The sequence below is a fragment of the Taudactylus pleione genome, unplaced genomic scaffold (assembly GCF_031769625.1).
Source record: "Taudactylus pleione unplaced genomic scaffold, aTauple2 ptg000400l, whole genome shotgun sequence".
In the NCBI taxonomy this organism is placed as follows: domain Eukaryota; kingdom Metazoa; phylum Chordata; class Amphibia; order Anura; family Myobatrachidae; genus Taudactylus; species Taudactylus pleione.
The window spans coordinates 5839823-5863641 of NW_028284802.1; the positions used below are offsets into that span (position 1 = coordinate 5839823).

Consider the following 23819-nt stretch of genomic DNA (forward strand, 5'->3'; position numbering starts at 1 on the left):
TCTGGATGCCGGCACCGGTATTCTGACAAGTGTCGGTATATCGACGTCGGCATTCTCAACGCCGGAATCACAGCGGTCGGGATGGTGACCGCATCCCATTTGTCACAATTGTATACATGTCGTAAGTTCAAAAATCTTTGCTTAATTGTCCCGAATATTGGGGTTGATCCATCTAGCAGTAATAAGAGTGGAGAAGTGAACCAGTGGAGAAGTTGCTCATAGCAACCAATCAGCATTGAAGTAGCATTTATCAAGTACATTCTATAAAATGATAGGTAGATGCTGATTGGTTGCTATGGGCAACGTCTCCACTGGTCCACTTCTCCACGCTATTCACTGCTTGATCATGCCGATAGTGTGATGTATCATGTATATGAGAAAAATGGTTTAATGTTATTACTATGAGCCAACTTGTGGGTTGTGTCTACAACTCCTTTGCCTGCACTCCTCAGGGATGGCCTGGTTAACAACCATCAATGCTTTGCACCTGATGGTCTAAGGTTTTACCATCGAAGATTGACATTCGATGGCTGAGAGGCAACAATGTTCAGAGGGGGCTTGGAAATGAGCTCTGGCACTCAGCTAAGCCAATGCCCCCTGCCCTAATTGGCCCACCGCCTGCCATTTCCCACAGCTGGGATGTACATCTATTGGGGCAAACCGTTGATGGGTCCCCATCGATGGGCTTTGGAAAACCCTATACCCAACAATGCTGAAGCACTTCTTGTTCCAGAGTTGGCAAGCTAAACCTGGCAGGAGAGTTAACCGTCTGGAGCTGTGGTTTAATATTTTCTGGGCGGAACCAATTTACAGTTTATTAAATAACTGGGAACTAGCCTCACGCATGCTGCACTCCCAAAGTTCTCTAGGCATAAGAGCTATGGGGAGATTATGGGGTCTATTTACTAAGCAGTGTTAGGAGACAGAGTGAAAAGTGATAAGAAAGTGATGAGGTGCCAGCCAATCAGCTCCCAACTGCCATTTTTCAAACACAGCCTGTGAGATGACAGTTGGGAGCTGATTGGCTGGCACCTTATCACTTTTCACTTTGTCTCCTAACACTGCTTAGTAAAGAGACCCCTCAATCTGAGCATTGTCATATTTACAATGATTGGGCAAGCCATTGCTGGAACCCACCTAGTAGAACCACGTAGACTATAGCTCTATAGGAACCCCCTGCAGGTCTACTAATTGTTGCATTATTTCATTATTGTAATGGTATTACTGTTCTGCAAACAGGTCAGCATGGACATAAACTGTAATAATCTATATAGTGCAAATACATAAAAAAAAAAAAAAAAAACACTGCAAAACAGAGGCTGTAAAATTCTGGATTGTGCAGACACTTTAGTAAATAATCCTACTTGCATACCAAATACCACCCAACATTTACAGTGGCCAATGAGGGACATCAAAGATTTGTGTTAAACATCCATTTCCCCAAGTTCGGAAGCATGAACACAGGACCAGGAGACAATGGTGCTCACTTAACAAAATGGTGCTGTGTATAACCCTGAGCAGCCAATCACAGGCTTGCTTTCATCATCTGATCGGCAATATATAAAAAAACACTTCATTGGATACTATTATGTGTTACAGCACTGTACACTTTGTACCATTGTACTAAGTGAGCCCCAGGGAGACACAAATGAGCATAAATCAAAGCTACTACGCAGCTATAAATTTGGAAGAAAATAGGAACAGAAGGATTTATAATATAATTTAGCCTTTTGCTACACACAGTATGGAGATGTGTCATAGCCCCACTTACATTCAGCCTGTTCTACCCTCCCTGGCTGTTCAGCAGATGGAGCATTAATCAATATGTCTGTATGAATGAGAGACTTCCCCTCACACTGCCTGAGCTCTGTACTGATTTCATTGTGCTACAAAATGCATGTGTGGGAGTGGAGCGGCGGGCAGCAACTCCACACCACATGAGGTGCTGTCAAACGTTTTCCTAATTCACTTTAGTTATGATAAGTAAAAGAACGTTGGCACAGCTGGGGCCCCGTGTCCACGATACAGCCGCCATTTTGTTAGAGCCTGCTAGACAAGCCTGGTGAGGGGACATTCAGTAGCTAGAGCCAGTTTCCACAAAGTACAGCTTATAATTCCACTGAACGACAAAGGGACCTATCCATTACACGACTTTGTGAACAATCCGACCAAAACCAGGAGGTTTTGGTCGCATTGTTCACAAAGTCGTGTAATGGATAGCCGGCAAGGACCAGCGATGCGCGTGCACGCTGGGTCCTTGCCGACCCCGACTATCTACTGAACATGCCCGTCAACCTGACGACGCTTGTCAGGTTTGGCATGTTCAGAGATAGGAGGTCGGACTCCTGCACTGAATGACGTTCAGTCAACGCCGTTGATAACCAGAGACGGCTTTCCAGCTATTGTAAAGCTACAAGTCCCAGCATGCAAGCTGTGTCTTGTAGTAAGACCTGCAGTTACTGGGACACCGGTTGCTAACATTTGCTTTAAAAGCTTGCATGTATCACCAAACACATTTTGTGAGCCCTGGGAACCAAACTCAGGGTCTGATTCAGAGCCGGACGCTCTGACAGAGCGCTCGCTCTGAATCAGGGCCGGGCATTTTTTTTTTCAGAACAGCCTCCTGGCCGCTCGCATAGCTGTGGGTGACCACCCACAGCTATAGCGAGCGGCCATGATGATGGTCTTGACCATCGCGACCATCGGGCTTGCGACGAGACCCTTGTGGTAGGGTCTCATTGCCGCAAGCCCCAGAGAGCTTTTGGCTCTAACATTGCCGAAAGCTCTCCCACTTACATCACTTGTGATGTCAGTGGGGCTGGCTCTAGACGGTAGGCGTTCCTGTCACTCAACACCGACAGCACGCCCCCTTTGGTACGAGACCCGGAGCGACAGAGTGCCCGTCGCTATCACGGGTCTCGCGCATGCGCACGAAGGAGCCGGCTCCGTCGTGCGCATGCGCACTGGCCTACCATCGACCCGGTTGCGCGCGCACAGCACTTGCAACCGGGTCTGAATCAGGCCCACACTTTCATCCATGTTTGTGTCCAATTAAAATCTGTGTATAACATTTATATATAATTATTTTCTCAATTTTTCACATTCAAGTTTTGTTTCGGAAATGAGTAAATAGTGTAATTCCTCTTGGATGCATTATTGATGCCATTGTTTTGGAGCTACCAGCCTCGGGGCAAGAAGATGGTGTATCGGGATTGCTGGGTTTAAAAAGGGGGCCAGAGCTATTGCTTAAAAAAACAACTCATTAGTCCGGTGAACATGGGAGTGCTAGGACAGTGTGCATTTAAGTTCATGCCCCTTGAGTTAGCCATGCCCCCAAGTGCTGCAAAGACCCCATATGAGAGTAAAGCGAGTGAGCTTTCTTAGAGGGAGGCTTTGGCAAGGATTGGCCATCAACCATCGATGGTTTGCTAATGAAGTTTTCAAAATGTCCCCAGAGGACCATCTTACTTCAAATATTAGTGGTGAGACAGTTTATAACCTCAGGCCCCTTTAACAAATATTTGGTTGAAACTTGCCCCATGCCCAAAAAATCATTTTCAACCTCTCTTTTAGTAGACATTTTGCAGCAAAGATTTGACAGAGGCCACGGAAATAGATTTTGGATTTTATTATAGATAATGCATCTAATTAACCATTCCAAATGCTAATGAATAAATACCCACAATGCATCCCTCAAAATCAATCAATAAATAAGTTATTAATAATATTAAAGAATATTAATCAGAACCATGAATATATTTTTAATCACAGAAATAAACCACCCCCACCCTATAATACTGTTCTTAAATATAGCAGCTGTCTCTTTATCACACACTCAAACTTCAACTCTCTCGCCTCCATGCTCCTATCTCCTCTTGCTGGTTTTCCGCTGCAGGCGACACGCACCATTTCATGTGACACTCAAGCTGCAGGGCATGCTGGGATTTGTTGTTCAAAGCGAGCTGGGGAGGACTCTAATTAGGCCTCCCTCACGTACTAATGGTGAAATTAAGTGTAATATTGCAAACTCGATTGTATAGACCCTGCGCCCCTAAAAACATTGCGTGATACGAGGTGGCGGAGCTCACCCCCCTTGTTCTTGTTGCCCAGGTATGAGTTCTGTAGGATGTAATTATAAGCTGATCTAGCCTTTTATGATATCACACTGGTGGCAAATGTGCCCGTCTCTCACGCACGACGGCTGTCTCACCATCTCCCGCATCTTCTTTGACCTAAATGTATCAAGCGCTGATAAAAAACGCTCTAAAAATATCTCCATATTAGGGTTATGAGAAAAGCCAATTGATCAAGTCGACATGAAAATGTCTCAGCTAAAGAGGGAGAGGGACAGCTTTTGCGCCTGTCTCGTCCATCTGTCTGACCAGATGTAGGCACGGCGCATGCAGCACGGCACCACTAATGGTTCATGTCATGGCACAAGCGGAATATGCCTGCATATGAGGGTCACCACCTACTTTCCACCGAATGGCTTCTCCATAGACATGCCTATCTCGCCGTTATCTAAGAGCTGCCCTCCTCACCTCACGCATTCACTCCAAAAATCTTCTCCACTCACTCCACACGTCTTAGGACGTTTGCACGGCGTCCACGCCGTCTGTCTGTAGGACAAACTGTCTCCTAGGCCACTTATTTTCCTGTATTCATCGCGTCTCTCCATCGCGTCTCTCCGAGAGTCTAGATTTCTCAGCCCACTGGTCTCCTGCACCCTTGAAACATAGCTGTAAAATACCCCAATGAAACTCTTACACCCCGTAACACCCCTAGATGGCACCTGTATTACGTATAACAAGGGAAAGGTAGAATGAGGAGCAGAGCGGACGGGTAAGAGGAGAGGAGAATAGAGATCACCGTGGTAGGTAAGAAAAATGGAAGATGACAGAGAGAGGCAATATGAAAAGGAGGAACATGGTCAACTGAGGGAAACATGTCAGCTAGAAGATGGAAACTAAGACACAAGAATGTAGAAATTATACATACGGGTCGGGTACATGGAGAGACCAGGAGAAAATGAAAAGGAAGACATTCAAAAATATGTAAAAAATAAAGAAAAAAGGATTAAAAAAAAAAAAGAATCCAAAAAAATGGACTGAAGAGAGGAGAGTTAAGAAAGTGCTGGGAGAGATCTTGGTGGCTTGGCCTGTCCTCCAGTTGCCCCCAAGTCCCGGAGGAATAACTCAGTTACCCCAGTCATTGTCATGATGCTGAGCTGCGATAATAATGACCACTGTCAGGATGGTGCACAGGACCATGGCGGCAATGCCCACTGCCAGGCTGATGAAGGAGAAGTTCCGAGCCTCGCGCGAGGCTATTTCTGCAGACATCAGGTCCCCACGGGCCAGGGCCGTCCTAACCTGCAGGAACAAAGAGGGAGAGCAGCTGTATCTCTGTCACAACATCTACACGTCTGTCCCTCTGCTCACGAACAAGCGTACGTCTGATCAGGACCTCTATTCACAGACAGAGGCACGCCGCAGGACTGTGCCGCCACCTCGAATTACTAGGCGATTGGTCAATACCTGTACCTCCACCTCCATCTTGCACCTTCCAGTGTCTCTTTATCATTATCACAAATAATCAAATGCCTATGTCTCTCCCCCCACAACAAGTACATAAGACTGTGAGGGATATATTTACTAAAATGCGGGCTTTTAGAAATGGAGTCATTGTCCATATCAACCAATGAGATTCTACTTATCATTTATCTAGCACCTTCTAGAAGATAATAGCTAGAATCTGATTGGTTGCTATGGGCAACATCTCCACTTCTAAAATCTCTCACTTTAGTAAATATGGGGTCTATTTATCAAGCAGTGAAAAGAGTGGAGAAGTGGACCAGTAGAGAAGTTGCCCATAGCTACCAATCAGCTCCTGCCTATTATTTTATAAACTGTACTTGATAAATGCTACTTCAAAGCTGATTGGTTGCTATGGGCAACTTCTCCACTGGTCCACTTCTCCACACATTTCAGTGCTTGATAAATAGACCCCTATACCTCTTATGTCTACAGAGAGAGAGCTAGAGGGAACTCAGGGTCTGGTATGAGCCTCCACCTGTAGAAGTACAGAGACAGAAGAGTGCAAATGTTCAGTCTCTGGCAATTTATGAACACTGCATCTACAGTAGGAGCAACATTTGCATTGAACCAATCAGCTTTTATCTGTCTAGTCCAAGCTGGACAATGAAGGCAAGGGTTTGATTGGTTGGCTGGTTGCTGTGATAACTTGGCCCCTGAGGGGTCTATTTACTAAGCAGTGTTAGGAGACAGAGTGAAAAGTGATAAGGTGCCAGCCTATCGGCTCCCAACTGTCATCTCATAGGCTGTGTTTGAAAATGACAGTAGTGCGGGGACACCAAGCTTTTTTTAAATGCGCAAACTGCTCCTATTTTTGCACCCTTCCTGCTCTCCGGAATCGACCGCAATAAGTCACTCCATGGTTACATCTGTGGGTTGGCCGATGCCCTGTAAAGTGCTCTTAGCGCCTGATTCTGCGTCACACGTAAAAGTGAACGCAGCGTATTAGTGGTCGCCCATCTGCCAGTTTTTTAAAATGGCCTACAAACTCCTTCCCTTGGGTACATCCGCGCAGCAGAGTGTGTAAAGAGACGCCCACTTTTCATGTGACAAATAATAGCTCAACTACACCAAACATCGCCATTGCGTGTGGCTCTGAATAAGTGTTACATCGCTATCCAACCTTCTTCCACTTTAGGTCCAGCCCCTTTATTTATCTATTTGTTTCAGTCCCTCATTTATCTTAATTCACTTCATTATGAGAGAAGATTGACACTGGGACTGTGTTTAATAAATGTGACACTTTGGTGTGGGCTAAGCTTTTTATTACATAGCTGGAAGTGCACATGGAAACACAGCGTTAAAGAAATTCTATAAATTAATCTTCAATATATTCAGACTGATGGGGAGATGTACTAAGTGGAGAGAGATAAAGTACCAGCCAATCAGCTCCTGTCATTTTTCAAACAGCCTGTAACATGACAGTTAAGAGCTGATTGGTTGGCACTGTGGAGCTCATTCAGAGTCGGTCGTGAGCGCTGAGCTCGGCCAAACGGAGGCGTTCCAGTCGGAACGCTTGCCGTTTGGGGGCGGCCCCACTGACATCATTGCTGATGTCAGTGGGGAACTTCCTGCTCAAACAGAGCAGGAAGCTCCCTGGGGCTTACGAGTGCCCAGACCCTACCCTAGGGTCAGGTCGTAAGCCCCGATAGTCGCGATGGTCTTGACCATCACGACCATCACCCATGTCGGTCGTTAGAGCTGTGGGTGTTAACCCACAGCTTAACGATCGACAAGGAGGCGGCCGTTCAGGATGCAAGCGGCCGCCCTGATTCACAGCGACTACTTGCATCTAACCACCGCCTCTGAATGAGGCCCTGTATCTCTCTCCAAGGGGTTAATGTAATACCCTGCTGGCAGCAGGTATCGGCTAGTCCCGTGCAAGTCTGCCCGATGTTTTAAGATAGCAGACATTTAAAAAGGCAAAACCAGGTTGTTTTTGCCTTTTAAATGACTGCTGCTTTAAAACATTGGGCAGTCTCGCATGGGACTCGCCGATGCCTGCTGTCCGCAGACTATTACATTTACCCCCAGGGCTTTGTACATCTACCCCAGTATAAAAGTCAGCTCAGTTTATTGCAATAGTGGATACAATCAGTTCAGTTATGCAGGGCCTGATTCTAAGTTACACAAAAAGTAAATGAATCCCCAGACGCCCGCTGCAAATGGAATGCTAAGGTGACTACACGCGCGCTCAGAGTCTTACGCATCTAGGCGAATACGCCGCCCTACTCTTCAGTCATTATTATCATCAGCACTTACACCTACCCCATGTTAGGTGCAAGATATGTGACTGGATCTGGCATCCGCAATGCACACACACAATTCGGAATAGCCAGTACGCAAAAAACTGCAGACACGCCCACAAAACGGTTCCCTTGTGCGTGTCGCATTGTTGCTTCCCAGTTGCCATCCAGAAACTCCTATTTAGTGGCTGCAGGGAAATGGCTGAGATGCTCGAGTCGTAACCAATCGTAAGCTCACATAGATGTGTGCTTAGCCACACATGTGCAGTGTGCAAAGATTTGCTTGCATGTGACCTCCCTGACCCCTCAGCAGCTCCCTGTTCCCGCCCTATCCTGCCCCACCCACTCCCATCTCTGTCCCCTCCTGACCCGTTGTTCTTAGCACCCCTGTTCCCGGTCTCTTCTCTCCTGTCTGTGCTAGGGATGGTCATCGGTGGTGTGTCCATCGGTAATTACCATCGCTGGCCCAAAATCCATCAATCTAACCATTGATGGCTTGCACTCCTCGATGGCTACCACTGCTGAGAGCACGGTGGGACCAATCAAAAATGAGGACGGGACTTAGCTGCCACTGAGGGGGCTAAGCTCTGTCCCATCAAGAAAAAAAAATAACCATCGGCTTCCACTCGTCCATCGATGGCGGAGAACCATTGGCTCCCTGTCGTCTATGGCAAAACCATCGAAAGATAACCATCAATGATTGTTAACTATTGATGGTCGATAGCCATCCCTAGTCTGTGCGGCACAGGTGCATCTTACCTAACGTGCACGGCACACGCAGTGGGAGCTGGGGCGTTCGCGCTGCATGTTAGGTTTGACGTGCCACGGCCGCAATTAGGTCATAGATTAGTTCAAGGACCAATTTTATAATAATGGATATAGACATCTATAAACACACACACACATCACAGATAACACGCAGAGTAAGCCAAATAATTCTGCCTAGCCGTAACCAAATAGATGGGGACATTTTTAGACCTTTACAATATTTTTCCTCCTACTTTGAAACAATGATTAACGCCAAAGTCCCTGGAGTTAATTCTGCTGATTGCTTATCTTGTCTAGCAGGGATTTACTATGATCAATTCATGAACCGGTTCTATTTATTTTTGAAATACCAGGGAAATAACCTTTCCTGAGCCAAATGCTGTTTTGTTAGACTAAAAGCAACTATTATATATATATGTACGGGCATATTTATTAATAGATGCGGCCAGACCCCGATAACAAGGATTCCTTATCGCCGCAATTTGTAGCAGTAAGGAATCCTTATTTGTATAAATGTTTTATTACTGAGTCGCAGGGATAAGGGCTCCGTAAGTATCCCGTACCGGAGACCGGTAAAAGTAAAGTGATTGCATACGTGATCACTTTACTTTTCATTTCTGCCAGCTGCGCGCGCACCAATGTTGGTTGGTGCATGTGCGAGCGGGCAGCAGAAGGGAGGGATCCTACAGATTTCTCTCCCGAAAGATTCAGCAGTGTAGCCTATAGGCTACAACAGGCTAATGGTGGAGTTAGCTGGCGAGGCCGATCTGGCAGCTTCGCAGCCCCCATGCTGTCGGAAATGGATGGGCTGCAGCACATTTGGAGACATCTGCTGTGGTCCCTCCATGATACACTGGGGTGATACTTAGGACCTCATTCAGAGTCGGTCGAAGCGGCCGCATGGTCGTACGCCACCGATGTTCGCTATACTGCGCATGCGTAAAGTAGCAGCTATGATCAGAAATTTCTCTCTCCTTGAACACAGCCAGGTCGGTAGTTTGAGTGACAGATGGAGGCGTTTGTGGGTGGTAACAGGGGAAGGTGCTTGAAAACGGGGGAGTGGAGATCCGGACGCAGGCGTGCCTCATTATGCGAACGGCGTTTTATGGGAGTGCATACGGTTTATGGGAGTGCATAATTAACAAAGTACGGTCATGGCACATGTGACATGGGAGGTTTTTACACTGGCATGATCGTAGAGCTTAAGAGAGGGTATGGTCAACCTTAAGCTCTACGACCAGTTCCGATGTTTCCCGATGGTCTCGATTAATCCTTATATGCCCGGAGATGACGTGCAATGCGTACGAGAAGGGGGCGTATTTTTTTGAATTCCGGCCGCTTCCTCCCCTTGGTCGGCCAGCTACCGATCCAAACTTAGGGACGCAACTTGCGAGGGAATCATTTGCATATCCGGCCCCTTTTCCCGTACGACCGACTCTGAATGAGGTCCTTAATACCTACAAGCATTATTTGATAAATAGGCCCCATAATAATACTGTAATGAACTTTATTTGCCCCGTCAACCCTTCCCTACAGTAGTGACACTTGTAAGATTTAAAAAAAAAATGTCAAGTCCATTTTCCCGGGAGACATAACAGGGTTCTCTCCAGCAAATGCGCCATCCATAAGAGGGGTCTCTCCAGCAAATGCGCCATCCATAAGAGGGGTCTGTCCAGCAAATGCGGCATCCATGACAGGGGTCTCTCCAGCAAATGCGCCAGCCATAACGGGTCTCTCCAGCAAATGCGCCATCCATAACAGGGGTCTCTCCAGCAAATGCGCCATCTATAACAGGGGTCTCTCCAGCAAATGCGCCATCCATAACGGGTCTCTCCAGCAAATGTGCCATAAATAACAGGGGTCTCTCCAGCAAATGCGCCATAAATAACAGGGGTCTCTCCAGCAAATGCGCCATCTCCTTCCCCCTTATCTATTAAATCTAATCTGATTCTTCAATTGCAATACTGCTGTGTGCCCAACCTGTGCTTAGAAAGGTATTGCCCCTTCTCCACCTACTCTGCCCATTGGCTGGGGCACATTTTGTATGTTTGCACTTTCAGAAATTACCTTGGGCCCGATTCTGAGACAGACGCTAATGCGATCACAGCTGCGATTTTGTGCGCAACGTAGCAGCAAAAATATGCTAATGCCAGCAAAGATCACCCGAGCATAAAGGCGCCCACTGCTGCCTTCTTACCTGCATGCGACGACGCATACCTGCGTATATATTGGTAACATCGACGCACATCGGCGGCCATCATACCATAGACCTGCCGCAGTCTTAGGAGCTGCGTATGCACTCGCAGTGGCTAATTTAAGCACGTCCATGTAACAGCACTTAGACGGTCAGAAACGCCTGCGTTTCTCAGACCACCCCCCCGTCACCACCCCCAAATGCTGACAGCCTGTCACTCACTCTGCGATGGATTCCTATGTGCGTCCATAATCGCAGCGCGATCTCGGCACACGTGCAGTGTGGTTTATACGCATGCGCGATAGCAAACAATCGCCCGATTGCGTGCATTATCGCCCTTGCGTCCGTCTCTGTATCAGGCCCCTTGACTGACAAAGGCGCAGAGCTGGAGTAACACAACTTCAGCTATGAGCGCAATAGAGGCCTGTTACTCCTGCAGCGACGAAGGAACACAAAAGTGCTAGTAGACTGTACCTGCACCCACACTGCAATAGGATACCACACAAGCCCTAAACTTATCTCTAATCTGAAATTGACGTACATGGGATAATGTACAACTTTTACCAAATCCGCCTAAATTTGCGGCAGCAAAAGTGTTCGTCTGGACAATTGGTGGGTCAGGGTAGATTATTGGACACATTAAGCAGGAATGTTTTGAGCAAGAGCACAAAGCAATGGGGCGGCTTGTTGCACTCATATATTTAAAGAAACAAAATTGGAGATGACGGAGCGAGCTTGGAAGCACTCCATCCAAGTGTACGGGAGACCTGAACTATTTCCGAGCACAGACAGTTTGCCTCGCTAAATATGGGCATAAGGTCTTATCTTGGATTTTGAAGATACATTTTATATGCAACTGTCTCACACATACACTGAAAAGCTGTGTAAGCATGAAAAATGACTGTAATATAGCTCTTTATCCTATTACTCTATTACTTACCGCTGCTGTTACTGCTCTATGCTTGAGAAATGAGAAATTAAATAACAGTACTTATAACAAGCTGTACTAATGAGGGGGAGATATAGATTGGCACAGTAGGGAGTAATTTTATATTGCTGTGCACCCAGAATGAATGGGCAGTGCCGATATAAGACTTAGGGGCAGATGTATGAAGCTCTGGAAAGTGATAAAGTGCAGAGTGATAAACGACCAACCAATCAGCTCACAACTGTCATGTTACAGGCTGTGTTTGAAAAATGACAGGTGGGAGCGGATTGGTTGGTCATTTATCACTCTGCACTTTATCACTTTCCACAGCTTCATACATCTGCCCCTTAAGCGGTTGTACGTTTGAGTAAAACAAGACACGCACATCATACTACAACAAAGATCACTGTGTTAGGTGTCTCTCTATCTACATAGGATGTGACAATGACATAGAATATTGTGCCTGTTCTTCCAGAAAGAAGCACCCAATGATACACAAGAAAGTGCTAGGTGCCGGTCTGCCAGATATGAGAGTGCTAGGGGCCTGACCCCTGAGATAGGAGAGTGCTAGGGGCCTGTCCTCCCAGATAAGAGAGTGCTAGGGGTAGGTCCTCCTAAAAATGAGAGTGCTAGGGGTCGGTACTCCCAGATAGGAGAGTGCTAGAGGCCTGTCCTCCCAGATAGGAGAGTGCTAGGGGCCGGTCCTCCCAGATAGGGGAGTGCTAGGGGACTTTCCTCCCAGATAAGAGAGTGCCAGGGGACAGTCCTCCCAGATAAGAGAGTGCTAGGGGCCTGGCCTCCTAAAAAGGAGAGTGCTAGAGCCGGTCCTCCCAGATAGAGTGCTAGGGGCCCGGACTTCCTAGATAGTAGAGTGCAAGGGGGCTGCCCTCCCAGATAGGAGAGTGCTAGGGGCCTGCCCTCTGAGATAGGAGAGTGCTAGGGGCCTGTCCTCCCAGATAGGAGAGTGCTAGGGGCCTGTCCTCCCAGATAGAACAGTGCTAGGGGCCTGTCCTCCCAGATAAGAGAGTGCTAGTGGTCAGTCCTCCTAGAAAGGAGAGTGCTAGGGGTCAGTCCTCCCAGATTGGAGAGTGCTAGGGGCCTGTCCTCCCAGATAGGAGAGTGCTAGGGGTCGGTCCTCCTAGAAAGGAGAGTGCTAGGGGCCGGTCCTCCCAGATAGGAGAGTGCTAGGGGCCGGTCCTCCCAGATAAGAGAGTGCTAGGGGCCTGGCCTCCTAAAAAGGAGTGCTAGAGCCGGTCCTCCCAGATAGAGTGCTAGGGGCCCGGACTTCCTAGATAGTAGAGTGCAAGGGGGCTGCCTTCCCAGATTGGAGAGTGCTAGGGGCCTGCCCTCTGAGATAGGAGAGTGCTAGGGGTCGGTCCTCCCAGATAGGAGAGTGCTAGGGGCCTGTCCTCCCAGATAGGAGAGTGCTAGGGGTCGGTCCTCCTAGAAAGGAGAGTGCTAGGGGTCAGTCCTCCTAGAAATGAGAGTGCTAGGGGCCGGTCCTCCCAGATAGAAGACTGCTAGGGGACGGTCCTCCCAGATAGGAGAGTGCTAGGGGCCGGTCCTCCCAGATAGGAGAGTGCTAGGGGCCGGTCCTCCCAAATATGAGAGTGCTAGGGGCCTGTCCTCCCAGATAGGAGAGTGCTAGGGGTCAGTCCTCCCAGATAGGAGAGTGCTAGTGGTCGGTCCTCCCAGAAAGGAGAGTGCAAGGGGCCGGTCCTCCCAGATAGGAGAGTGCTAGGGGCCGGTCCTCCCAGATAATAGAGTGCTAGGGGCCGGTCCTCCCAGATAGGGGAGTGCTAGGGGACTTTCCTCCCAGATAAGAGAGTGCCAGGGGACAGTCCTCCCAGATAAGAGAGTGCTAGGGGCCTGGCCTCCTAGATAGGAGAGTGCTAGGGGCCGGTCCTCCCAGATAAGAGAGTGCTAGGGGCCTGGCCTCCTAAAAAGGAGTGCTAGAGCCGGTCCTCCCAGATACAGTGCTAGGGGCCCGGACTTCCTAGATAGTAGAGTGCAAGGGGGCTGCCCTCCCAGATAGGAGAGTGCTAGGGGCCTGCCCTCTGAGATAGGAGAGTGCTAGGGGCCTGTCCTCCCAGATAGGAGAGTGCTAGGGGCCTGTCCTCCCAGATAGGAGAGTGCTAGGGGCCTGTCCTCCCAGATAGGAGAGTGCTAGGGGCCTGTCCTCCCAGATAGGAGAGTGCTAGGGGCCGGTCCTCCCAGATAGGAGAGTGCTAGGGGCCGGTCCTCCCAAATATGAGAGTGCTAGGGGCCTGTCCTCCCAGATAGGAGAGTGCTAGGGGTCAGTCCTCCCAGATAGGAGAGTGCTAGTGGTCGGTCCTCCTAGAAAGGAGAGTGCTAGTGGTCGGTCCTCCTAGAAAGGAGAGTGCTAGGGGTCGGTCCTCCCAGATAGGAGAGTGCTAGGGGCCTGTCCTCCCAGATGGGAGAGTGCTAGGGGTCAGTCCTCCTAGAAATGAGAGTGCTAGGGGTCGGTACTCCCAGATAGGAGAGTGCTAGGGGCCCGGCCTTCCTAGATAATAGAGTGCTAGGCTCCTGTTCTCCCAGATAAGAGAGTGCTAGGGGTCGGTCCTCCTAGAAAGGAGAGTGCTAGGGGTCGGCCCTCCCAGATAGGAGAGTGCTAGAGGCCTGTCCTCCCAGATAGGAGCATGCTAGGGGCCCGGCCTTACTAGATAGTAGAGTGCTAGGGGTCGGTCCTCCCATATAGGAGAGTTCTAGCGCCCTTTCCTCCCAGATAGGAGAATACTAGGGGCCTTTCTTCCCAGATAGGAGAGTACTAGGGGCCTTTCTTCCCAGATAGGAGAGTACTAGGGGCCTTTCTTCCCAAATAGGAGAGTACTAGGGGCCTTTCCTCCCAGATAAGAGAGTGCTAGGGGCCTGTCCTCCCAGATAGGAGAGTGCTAGGGGCCGGTCCTCCCAGATAGGAGAGTGCTAGGGGCCGGTCCTCCCAGATAAGAGAGTGCTAGGGGCCTGGCCTCCTAAAAAGGAGAGTGCTAGAGCCGGTCCTCCCAGATAGAGTGCTAGGGGCCCGGACTTCCTAGATAGTAGAGTGCAAGGGGGCTGCCCTCCCAGATAGGAGAGTGCTAGGGGCCTGCCCTCTGAGATAGGAGAGTGCTAGGGGCCTGTCCTCCCAGATAGAAAAGTGCTAGGAGCCGGTCCTTCCAGATAGGAGAGTGCTAGGAGCCTGTCCTCCCAGATAATAGAGTGCTAGGGGCCGGTCCTCCCAGATAGGGGAGTGCTAGGGGACTTTCCTCCCAGATAAGAGAGTGCCAGGGGACAGTCCTCCCAGATAAGAGAGTGCTAGGGGCCTGGCCTCCTAAAAAGGAGAGTGCTAGAGCCGGTCCTCCCAGATAGAGTGCTAGGGGCCCGGACTTCCTAGATAGTAGAGTGCAAGGGGGCTGCCCTCCCAGATAGGAGAGTGCTAGGGGCCTGCCCTCTGAGATAGGAGAGTGCTAGGGGCCTGTCCTCCCAGATAGGAGAGTGCTAGGGGTCGGTCTTCCCAGATAGGAGAGTGCTAGGGGCCTGTCCTCCCAGATAGGAAAGTGCTAGGGGTCGGTCCTCCTAGAAAGGAGAGTGCTAGGGGCCGGTCCTCCCAGATAGGAGAGTGCTCTGGGCCGGTCCTCCCAAATATGAGAGTGCTAGGGGCCTGTCCTCCCAGATAGGAGAGTGCTAGGGGTCAGTCCTCCCAGATAGGAGAGTGCTAGGGGCCGGTCCTCCCAGATAGGAGAGTGCTAGGGGCCGGTCCTCCCAGATAGGAGAGTGCTAGGGGCCGGTCCTCCCAGATAAGAGAGTGCTAGGGGCCTGGCCTCCTAAAAAGGAGAGTGCTAGAGCCGGTCCTCCCAGATAGAGTGCTAGGGGCCCGGACTTCCTAGATAGTAGAGTGCAAGGGGGCTGCCCTCACAGGTAGGAGAGTGCTAGGGGCCTGCCCTCACAGATAGGAGAGTGCTAGGGGCCTGTCCTCCCAGATAGGAGAGTGCTAGGGGCCTGTCCTCCCAGATAGGAGAGTGCTAGGGGCCTGTCCTCCCAGATAAGAGAGTGCTAGTGGTCAGTCCTCCCAGAAAGGAGAGTTCTAGGGGTCGGTCCTCCCAGATAGGAGAGTGCTAGGGGCCTGTCCTCCCAGATAGGAGAGTGCTAGGGATCGGTCCTCCTAGAAAGGAGAGTGCTAGGGGCCGGTCCTCCCAGATAGGAGAGTGCTAGGGGCCGGTCCTCCCAAATATGAGAGTGCTAGGGGCCTGTCCTCCCAGATAGGAGAGTGCTAGGGGTCAGTCCTCCCCGATAGGAGTGTGCTAGTGGTCGGTCCTCCTAGAAAGGAGAGTGCTATGGGCCGGTCCTCCCAGATAGGAGAGTGCTAGGGGCCGGTCCTCCCAAATATGAGAGTGCTAGGGGCCTGTCCTCCCAGATAGGAGAGTGCTAGGGGTCAGTCCTCCCAGATAGGAGAGTGCTAGTGGTCGGTCCTCCTAGAAAGGAGAGTGCTAGGGGTCGGTCCTCCCAGATAGGAGAGTGCTAGGGGCCTGTCCTCCCAGATGGGAGAGTGCTAGGGGTCAGTCCTCCTAGAAATGAGAGTGCTAGGGGTCGGTACTCCCAGATAGGAGAGTGCTAGGGGCCCGGCCTTCCTAGATAATAGAGTGCTAGGGTCCTGTCCTCCCAGATAAGAGAGTGCTAGGGGTCGGTCCTCCTAGAAAGGAGAGTGCTAGGGGTCGGTCCTTCCAGATAGGAGAGTGCTAGGGGTCGGTCCTCCCAGATAGGAGAGTGCTAGAGGCCTGTCCTCCCAGATAGGAGCATGCTAGGGGTCCAGCCTTACTAGATAGTAGAGAGCTTGCGGCCGGTCCTCCCAGATAAGACAGTGCTAGGGGCCGGTCCTCCCAGATAGGAGAGTTCTAGGGTCCTTTCCTCCCAGACAGGAGAGTTATAGGGTCCTTTCCTCCCAGATAGGAGAGTGCTAGGAGCCTGTCTTCCCAGATAGGAGAGTACTAGGGGCCTTTCCTCCCATATAAGAGAGTGCTAGAGGCCTGTCCTCCCAGATAGGAGCATGCTAGGGGCCCGGCCTTACTAGATAGTAGAGTGCTAGGGGACAGTCCTCCCAGATAGAAGAGTGCTAGGGGCCTGTCCTCCCAGATAGGAGAGTGCTAGGGGCCTGTCCTCCAAGATAAGAGAGTGCTAGGGGTCGGTCCTCCTAGAAAGGAGAGTGCTAGGGGTCAGTCCTCCAAGATAGGAGAGTGCTAGGGGCCTGTCCTCTCAGATAGGAGAGTGCTAGGGGCCTGTCCTCTCAGATAGGAGAGTGCTAGGGGCCCAGCCTTCCTAGATAATAGAGTGCTAGGCTCCTGTTCTCCCAGATAAGAGAGTGCTAGGGGTCGGTCCTCCTAGAAAGGAGAGTGCTAGGGGCCGGTCCTCCCAGATAGGGGAGTGCTAGGGGACTTTCCTCCCAGATAAGAGAGTGCCAGGGGACAGTCCTCCCAGATAAGAGAGTGCTAGGGGCCTGGCCTCCTAAAAAGGAGAGTGCTAGAGCCGGTCCTCCCAGATAGAGTGCTAGGGGCCCGGACTTCCTAGATAGTAGAGTGCAAGGGGGCTGCCCTCCCAGATAGGAGAGTGCTAGGGGCCTGCCCTCTGAGATAGGAGAGTGCTAGGGGCCTGTCCTCCCAGATAGGAGAGTGCTAGGGGTCGGTCTTCCCAGATAGGAGAGTGCTAGGGGCCTGTCCTCCCAGATAGGAAAGTGCTAGGGGTCGGTCCTCCTAGAAAGGAGAGTGCTAGGGGCCGGTCCTCCCAGATAGGAGAGTGCTCTGGGCCGGTCCTCCCAAATATGAGAGTGCTAGGGGCCTGTCCTCCCAGATAGGAGAGTGCTAGGGGTCAGTCCTCCCAGATAGGAGAGTGCTAGGGGCCGGTCCTCCCAGATAGGAGAGTGCTAGGGGCCGGTCCTCCCAGATAGGAGAGTGCTAGGGGCCGGTCCTCCCAGATAAGAGAGTGCTAGGGGCCTGGCCTCCTAAAAAGGAGAGTGCTAGAGCCGGTCCTCCCAGATAGAGTGCTAGGGGCCCGGACTTCCTAGATAGTAGAGTGCAAGGGGGCTGCCCTCACAGGTAGGAGAGTGCTAGGGGCCTGCCCTCACAGATAGGAGAGTGCTAGGGGCCTGTCCTCCCAGATAGGAGAGTGCTAGGGGCCTGTCCTCCCAGATAGGAGAGTGCTAGGGGCCTGTCCTCCCAGATAAGAGAGTGCTAGTGGTCAGTCCTCCCAGAAAGGAGAGTTCTAGGGGTCGGTCCTCCCAGATAGGAGAGTGCTAGGGGCCTGTCCTCCCAGATAGGAGAGTGCTAGGGATCGGTCCTCCTAGAAAGGAGAGTGCTAGGGGCCGGTCCTCCCAGATAGGAGAGTGCTAGGGGCCGGTCCTCCCAAATATGAGAGTGCTAGGGGCCTGTCCTCCCAGATAGGAGAGTGCTAGGGGTCAGTCCTCCCCGATAGGAGTGTGCTAGTGGTCGGTCCTCCTAGAAAGGAGAGTGCTATGGGCCGGTCCTCCCAGATAGGAGAGTGCTAGGGGCCGGTCCTCCCAAATATGAGAGTGCTAGGGGCCTGTCCTCCCAGATAGGAGAGTGCTAGGGGTCAGTCCTCCCAGATAGGAGAGTGCTAGTGGTCGGTCCTCCTAGAAAGGAGAGTGCTAGGGGTCGGTCCTCCCAGATAGGAGAGTGCTAGGGGCCTGTCCTCCCAGATGGGAGAGTGCTAGGGGTCAGTCCTCCTAGAAATGAGAGTGCTAGGGGTCGGTACTCCCAGATAGGAGAGTGCTAGGGGCCCGGCCTTCCTAGATAATAGAGTGCTAGGGTCCTGTCCTCCCAGATAAGAGAGTGCTAGGGGTCGGTCCTCCTAGAAAGGAGAGTGCTAGGGGTCGGTCCTTCCAGATAGGAGAGTGCTAGGGGTCGGTCCTCCCAGATAGGAGAGTGCTAGAGGCCTGTCCTCCCAGATAGGAGCATGCTAGGGGTCCAGCCTTACTAGATAGTAGAGAGCTTGCGGCCGGTCCTCCCAGATAAGACAGTGCTAGGGGCCGGTCCTCCCAGATAGGAGAGTTCTAGGGTCCTTTCCTCCCAGACAGGAGAGTTATAGGGTCCTTTCCTCCCAGATAGGAGAGTGCTAGGAGCCTGTCTTCCCAGATAGGAGAGTACTAGGGGCCTTTCCTCCCATATAAGAGAGTGCTAGAGGCCTGTCCTCCCAGATAGGAGCATGCTAGGGGCCCGGCCTTACTAGATAGTAGAGTGCTAGGGGACAGTCCTCCCAGATAGAAGAGTGCTAGGGGCCTGTCCTCCCAGATAGGAGAGTGCTAGGGGCCTGTCCTCCAAGATAAGAGAGTGCTAGGGGTCGGTCCTCCTAGAAAGGAGAGTGCTAGGGGTCAGTCCTCCAAGATAGGAGAGTGCTAGGGGCCTGTCCTCTCAGATAGGAGAGTGCTAGGGGCCTGTCCTCTCAGATAGGAGAGTGCTAGGGGCCCAGCCTTCCTAGATAATAGAGTGCTAGGCTCCTGTTCTCCCAGATAAGAGAGTGCTAGGGGTCGGTCCTCCTAGAAAGGAGAGTGCTAGGGGCCGGTCCTCCCAGATAGGAGAGTGCTAGGGGCCTGTCCTCCCAGATAGGAGAGTGCTAGGGGTCGGTCCTCCCAGAAAGGAGAGTTCTAGGGGTCGGTTCTCCTAGAAAGGAGAGTGCTAGGGGCTTGTCCTCCCAGATAAGAGCGTGCTAGTGGTCGGTCCTCCTAGATAGGAGAGTGCTAGGGGCCTGTCCTCTCAGATAGGAGAGTGCTAGGGGCCCGGCCTTCCTAGATAATAGAGTGCTAGGCTCCTGTTCTCCCAGATAAGAGAGTGCTAAGGGTCGGTCCTCCTAGAAAGGAGAGTGCTAGGGGCCGGTCCTCCCAGATAGGAGAGTGCTAGGGGCCTGTCCTCCCAGATAGGAGAGTGCTAGGGGTCGGTCCTCCTAGAAAGGAGAGTGCTAGGGGCCGGTCCTCCCAGATAGGAGAGTGCTAGGGACCAGTCCTCCCAGATAGGAGAGTGCTAGGGTCCGGTCCTCCCAAATATGAGAGTGCTAAGGGCCTGTCCTCCCAGATAGGAGAGTGCTAGGGGTCAGTCCTCCCAGATAGGAGAGTGCTAGTGGTCGGTCCTCCTAGAAAGGAGAGTGCTAGGGGCCTGTCCTCCCAGATACAAGAGTGCTAGGGGTCGGTCCTCCTAGAAAGGAGAGTGCTAGGGGCCGGTCCTCCCAGATAGGAGATTGCTAGGTGCTAGGGGTCGGTCCTCCCAAATATGAGAGTGCTAGGGGTCAGTCCTCCTAGAAAGGAGAGTGCTAGAGCTGGACCTCCCAGATAGAGTGCTAGGGTCCCGGAATTCCTAGATAGTAGAGTGCAAGGGGGCTGCCCTCCCAGATAGGAGAGTGCTAGGGGCCTGCCCTCTGAGATAGGAGAGTGCTAGGGGCCTGTCCTCCCAGATAGGAGAGTGCTAGGGGCCTGTCCTCCCAGATAAGAGAGTGCTAGTGGTCGGTCCTCCTAGAAAGGAGAGTGGGAACATGCGCCTGTGAGGCACTGAAAATTGAACAAGAATTCCCATTGTTGTAATAGTTACATGTCTTAAGAGCAGAATGGAAAAGCAGCTTTCAGTGGTTATTGCTAGGGGCCGGTCCTCCTAGAAAGGAGAGTGCTAGGGGCCTGTCCTCCCAGAAAGGAGAGTGCTAGGGGTCGGTCCTCCTAGAAAGGAGAGTGCTAGGGGTCGGTCCTCCCAGATAGGAGAGTGCTAGGGGCCTGTTCTCCCAGATACAAGAGTGCTAGGGGTCGGTCCTCCCAGATAGGAGAGTGCTAGGGGCCTGTACTCCCAGATACAAGAGTGCTAAGGGTCGGTCCTCCTAGAAAGTAGAGTTCTAGGGGCCTGTCCTCCCAGATAGGAGAGTGCTAGGGGCTGATCCTCCCAGATAGGAAAGTGCTAGGGGCCTGTCCTCCCATATAGGAGAGTGCAAGGGGCCTGTCCTCCCAAATAGGAGAGTGCTAGGGGCCCACAGTCAGCATTGCTAAGGCTCCGGGTCATCCACACAGGATGCCCCAGTGACACACAGTCAGCATTGCTAAGGCTCCGGGTCATCCACACAGGATGCCCCAGTGACACACAGTCAGCATTGCTAAGGCTCCGGGTCATCCACACAGGATGCCCCAGTGACACACAGTCAGCATTGCTAAGGCTCCGGGTCATCCACACAGGATGCCCCAGTGACACACAGTCAGCATTGCTAAGGCTTCGGGTCATCCACACAGGATGCCCCAGTGACACACAGTCAGCATTGCTAAGGCTCCGGGTCATCCACACAGGATGCCCCAGTGACACACAGTCAGCATTGCTAAGGCTCCGGGTCATCCACACAGGATGCCCCAGTGACACACAAAGGTTGTCCCCAATTCTGCATGATAATCCGGGTTATCCTTACAAACGTTTCGTGGTATAGTTACGTAGATACAATGAATGGAGCCTCTCCCTGGACACAAGGTACTGCACTCACCTGCACAGCTTTTATGATGGCAATGACTCCGGTGGGCCAGAAACAGCAGATTGTGGTAAGCACAGCAATCGGCATGTAGTCATGGGGAGGGCGTCGTGGCTCTAGCAGGGCCAGTCCTGGGGGAATCTGAGGAGGTGGGATCCCCGGCTGGGGTGGAATAGCTCCGGCTTGGTATTGCTGATGAATGGGACAACATGAGTACAGTTAATGACAGTACAATGTAAGCGGTCCTGTCCTGCAATCGTGTCCCATAAATCCCATCTACCCCTGTTCATTCTTATTATCCCCACTGGAGGACCTGCACATCTAAAATGCAATTTATATAATAGAAGATAAGTATTTGTCAAGGTAACTGGTAAGGCATGTATACCATTCCAGTAAGGTATTTTAGATTAGGCTGTAATTATAAGGGAAGCGTTTTATACATGCACACCAGACTTCCTGTCAATAAGCCTAATTAAGGACAATACGGGGAGACTTTCAGTGCTTCACATTACTGATAACAGAGGATAATGGCTTTTGCACAGCTACACACAGTAGGGGATCATGTCATATTGGATGAGTGTGGATTTTTGCTTAGAGACAATCTAAATTTTGCTTCCTTAATCCCACAAATCCTTTTTTTTCTCTACTTCTCTGTCAATGGTCCCTTTTATCATCTCCAAACACTTTTTTTTACTCACCGTTCCCATGGGGTAGACGGGGACGTAGGCAGTACACGGCTGCAGGTGCATCGGATACCCTGTTGCTTGCGGCACGTAACCTCCAACAGGCATAGTCCCCGTATTCGTGTGTGTCTGCACCACATATCCTTGTGGGGCAGGCGGCGGTCCCGAAAATGGGGTCTCCTGTGAGTATCCCAGGGCATCCTGACGGGTTAGGGTGGCAGTGGCCGGCTGTGGCGGAGGGTCATTATAACCTGGAATAACTCCATTGCAGGGACCCTCCCCCCCTTGTTGGTTGTAAGGTGGGGGGGAACTGTGGGATCCCGAATCTGGAGGGCCTGTGGAGAGGAAGGAGGTAGAGCAGGAGGGGGTGAGGGACGGAGAGAGGACACTGTCACACACAGAGCTCTATTCTACCCCCTGGGGCAATAACAGGTCTGAACATATCAGAAGTGACAGGGGCAACCACACAGCTCTATATATAGAGACACGCACACACACACACACACACACACACAGACACGTATACACTGTATGTATTGAATATAATATACCTATAATAATTCATAATGCATAATTATCTCATCATGACCCTAAAATTTCCATGTTAATCTGTAGAGCAGCACAATACATAATGCACAGGATGCACAGACACAGTATATATATATATTTATACGCTGTGATTGCACATTTATATACACATAATATAAGTGTATGCAATTTATCATAGCACCGTGCAGTGTAAATGGCCTAGCACCAGTCCATTACCTCCACATTCACATCCTGTGCCTCAGCCCTTCATTCCTGCACAGAACCCCCATATTCCTCTCATCCCCGGTCCTTCGCCTGCTAGCAGTGACCGGTAACCATGTTGTAAGGATGAAGATGGACATCAGACAGACAGACATGGGCAGAGACATGACATGAGAGACACATACAGATGACAGCTGCATAGACAGTGGCATTACAATGCAGACAGAACACATTTATGGAGAATCCCTGCCAATATACAACCCCCTTCCCCACACACATACACACACACCCCCCATTCCCATCAGTAATTTTCCTTATACCATGACCTCATCTGTATCTCTCTCCCTCTCTCACCTGTTTTCTCGCTGGACATGTCTCTGCGGAGAGGGAACTGTGTTGATTTTTTTGGGGGGGTCCTCAGATGGATCTGGCAGGATTGGGGGTCTCTCCTCGCCCCCTATCACTGTCTCCCCCCCTCAGTTCTTCTTTTCTGATCCTGCACCAATTCTTTCTGCAGCAGCCTGTGTCTCTCGCCCTCCCCTCTCTCCTCCTCCTCCTGATTCTCTCACCCCCTCTCCTCTCCTCCTGTGATTCCCTCCTCTTTCCTCTAATTCTGAGTTCCCACTGTTCCCTCTTCTCCTCCTCCTGACATCCTCTGTTTCCACTTCACTCTCCCCTCCTTCTGTCCTTTCATTCCTCTTTAGCTGTGATCATCCCTCTTTCCTTCTCCTCCCAAAGGTCACATTGATTCATTTGTCTAAACAATGGGTTAGCTTCAAATATTGTGTCAACATTTTTAATGAAAATTAAAATTGTCTGCAAAAATCCCTAATATGTACATACAGTAGCACAATTCTTTATTTGCTGAGCAAACGGTGCTTCCCCCCTGATCTCTCCAGCCCCTGATGTGGTGAATGCTACTCATTCAACATCAATTGCACATTCCCTTGTTCCTTGTGGATAATATTACACAAGGGACTCAAAGCAGGGAATAAAAACCGACCTGTTCCTGTAATAAGTTATATGCAGGAACACAATTCCTCTCACAGTTGAAGATGTTCAGTAATGAGGAATCGCAACACATGAAAGTGATTCCACTGATCCGCATACATAGATGTCACAGGCTGTGTGCTTCTGAGTTATTGATACAATAACTGGAGAGTACGT

The 23819-nt window shown here is 50.9% G+C and overlaps 1 protein-coding gene across 1 annotated transcript; it reads right to left on the reverse strand.

Annotated features, from left to right (window-relative positions):
• Positions 1-3648: 3648 nt before the first annotated feature.
• On the reverse strand, positions 3649-23187 carry PRRT1 (proline rich transmembrane protein 1). The gene is made up of 4 exons (XM_088446569.1): positions 23007-23187; positions 21918-22237; positions 21235-21411; positions 3649-5372 (listed from the first exon to the last, which is right to left on the reverse strand). The coding sequence occupies exons 1-4, from the start codon at positions 23023-23025 to the stop codon at positions 5196-5198; spliced, it is 693 nt and encodes a 230-aa protein (XP_088302695.1). The 5' UTR covers positions 23026-23187; the 3' UTR covers positions 3649-5195.
• Positions 23188-23819: the final 632 nt, after the last annotated feature.

Coding starts and splice junctions, on each gene's coding strand:
- PRRT1 (XM_088446569.1), bottom strand. Junction 21,412..21,917: donor CCGTCTACCCCATGGGAACG/GTGAGTAAAAAA, acceptor CCCATTCATCAG/CAATACCAAGCCGGAGCTAT. Junction 5,373..21,234: donor CCATCATAAAAGCTGTGCAG/GTGAGTGCAGTA, acceptor TTGTTCCTGCAG/GTTAGGACGGCCCTGGCCCG.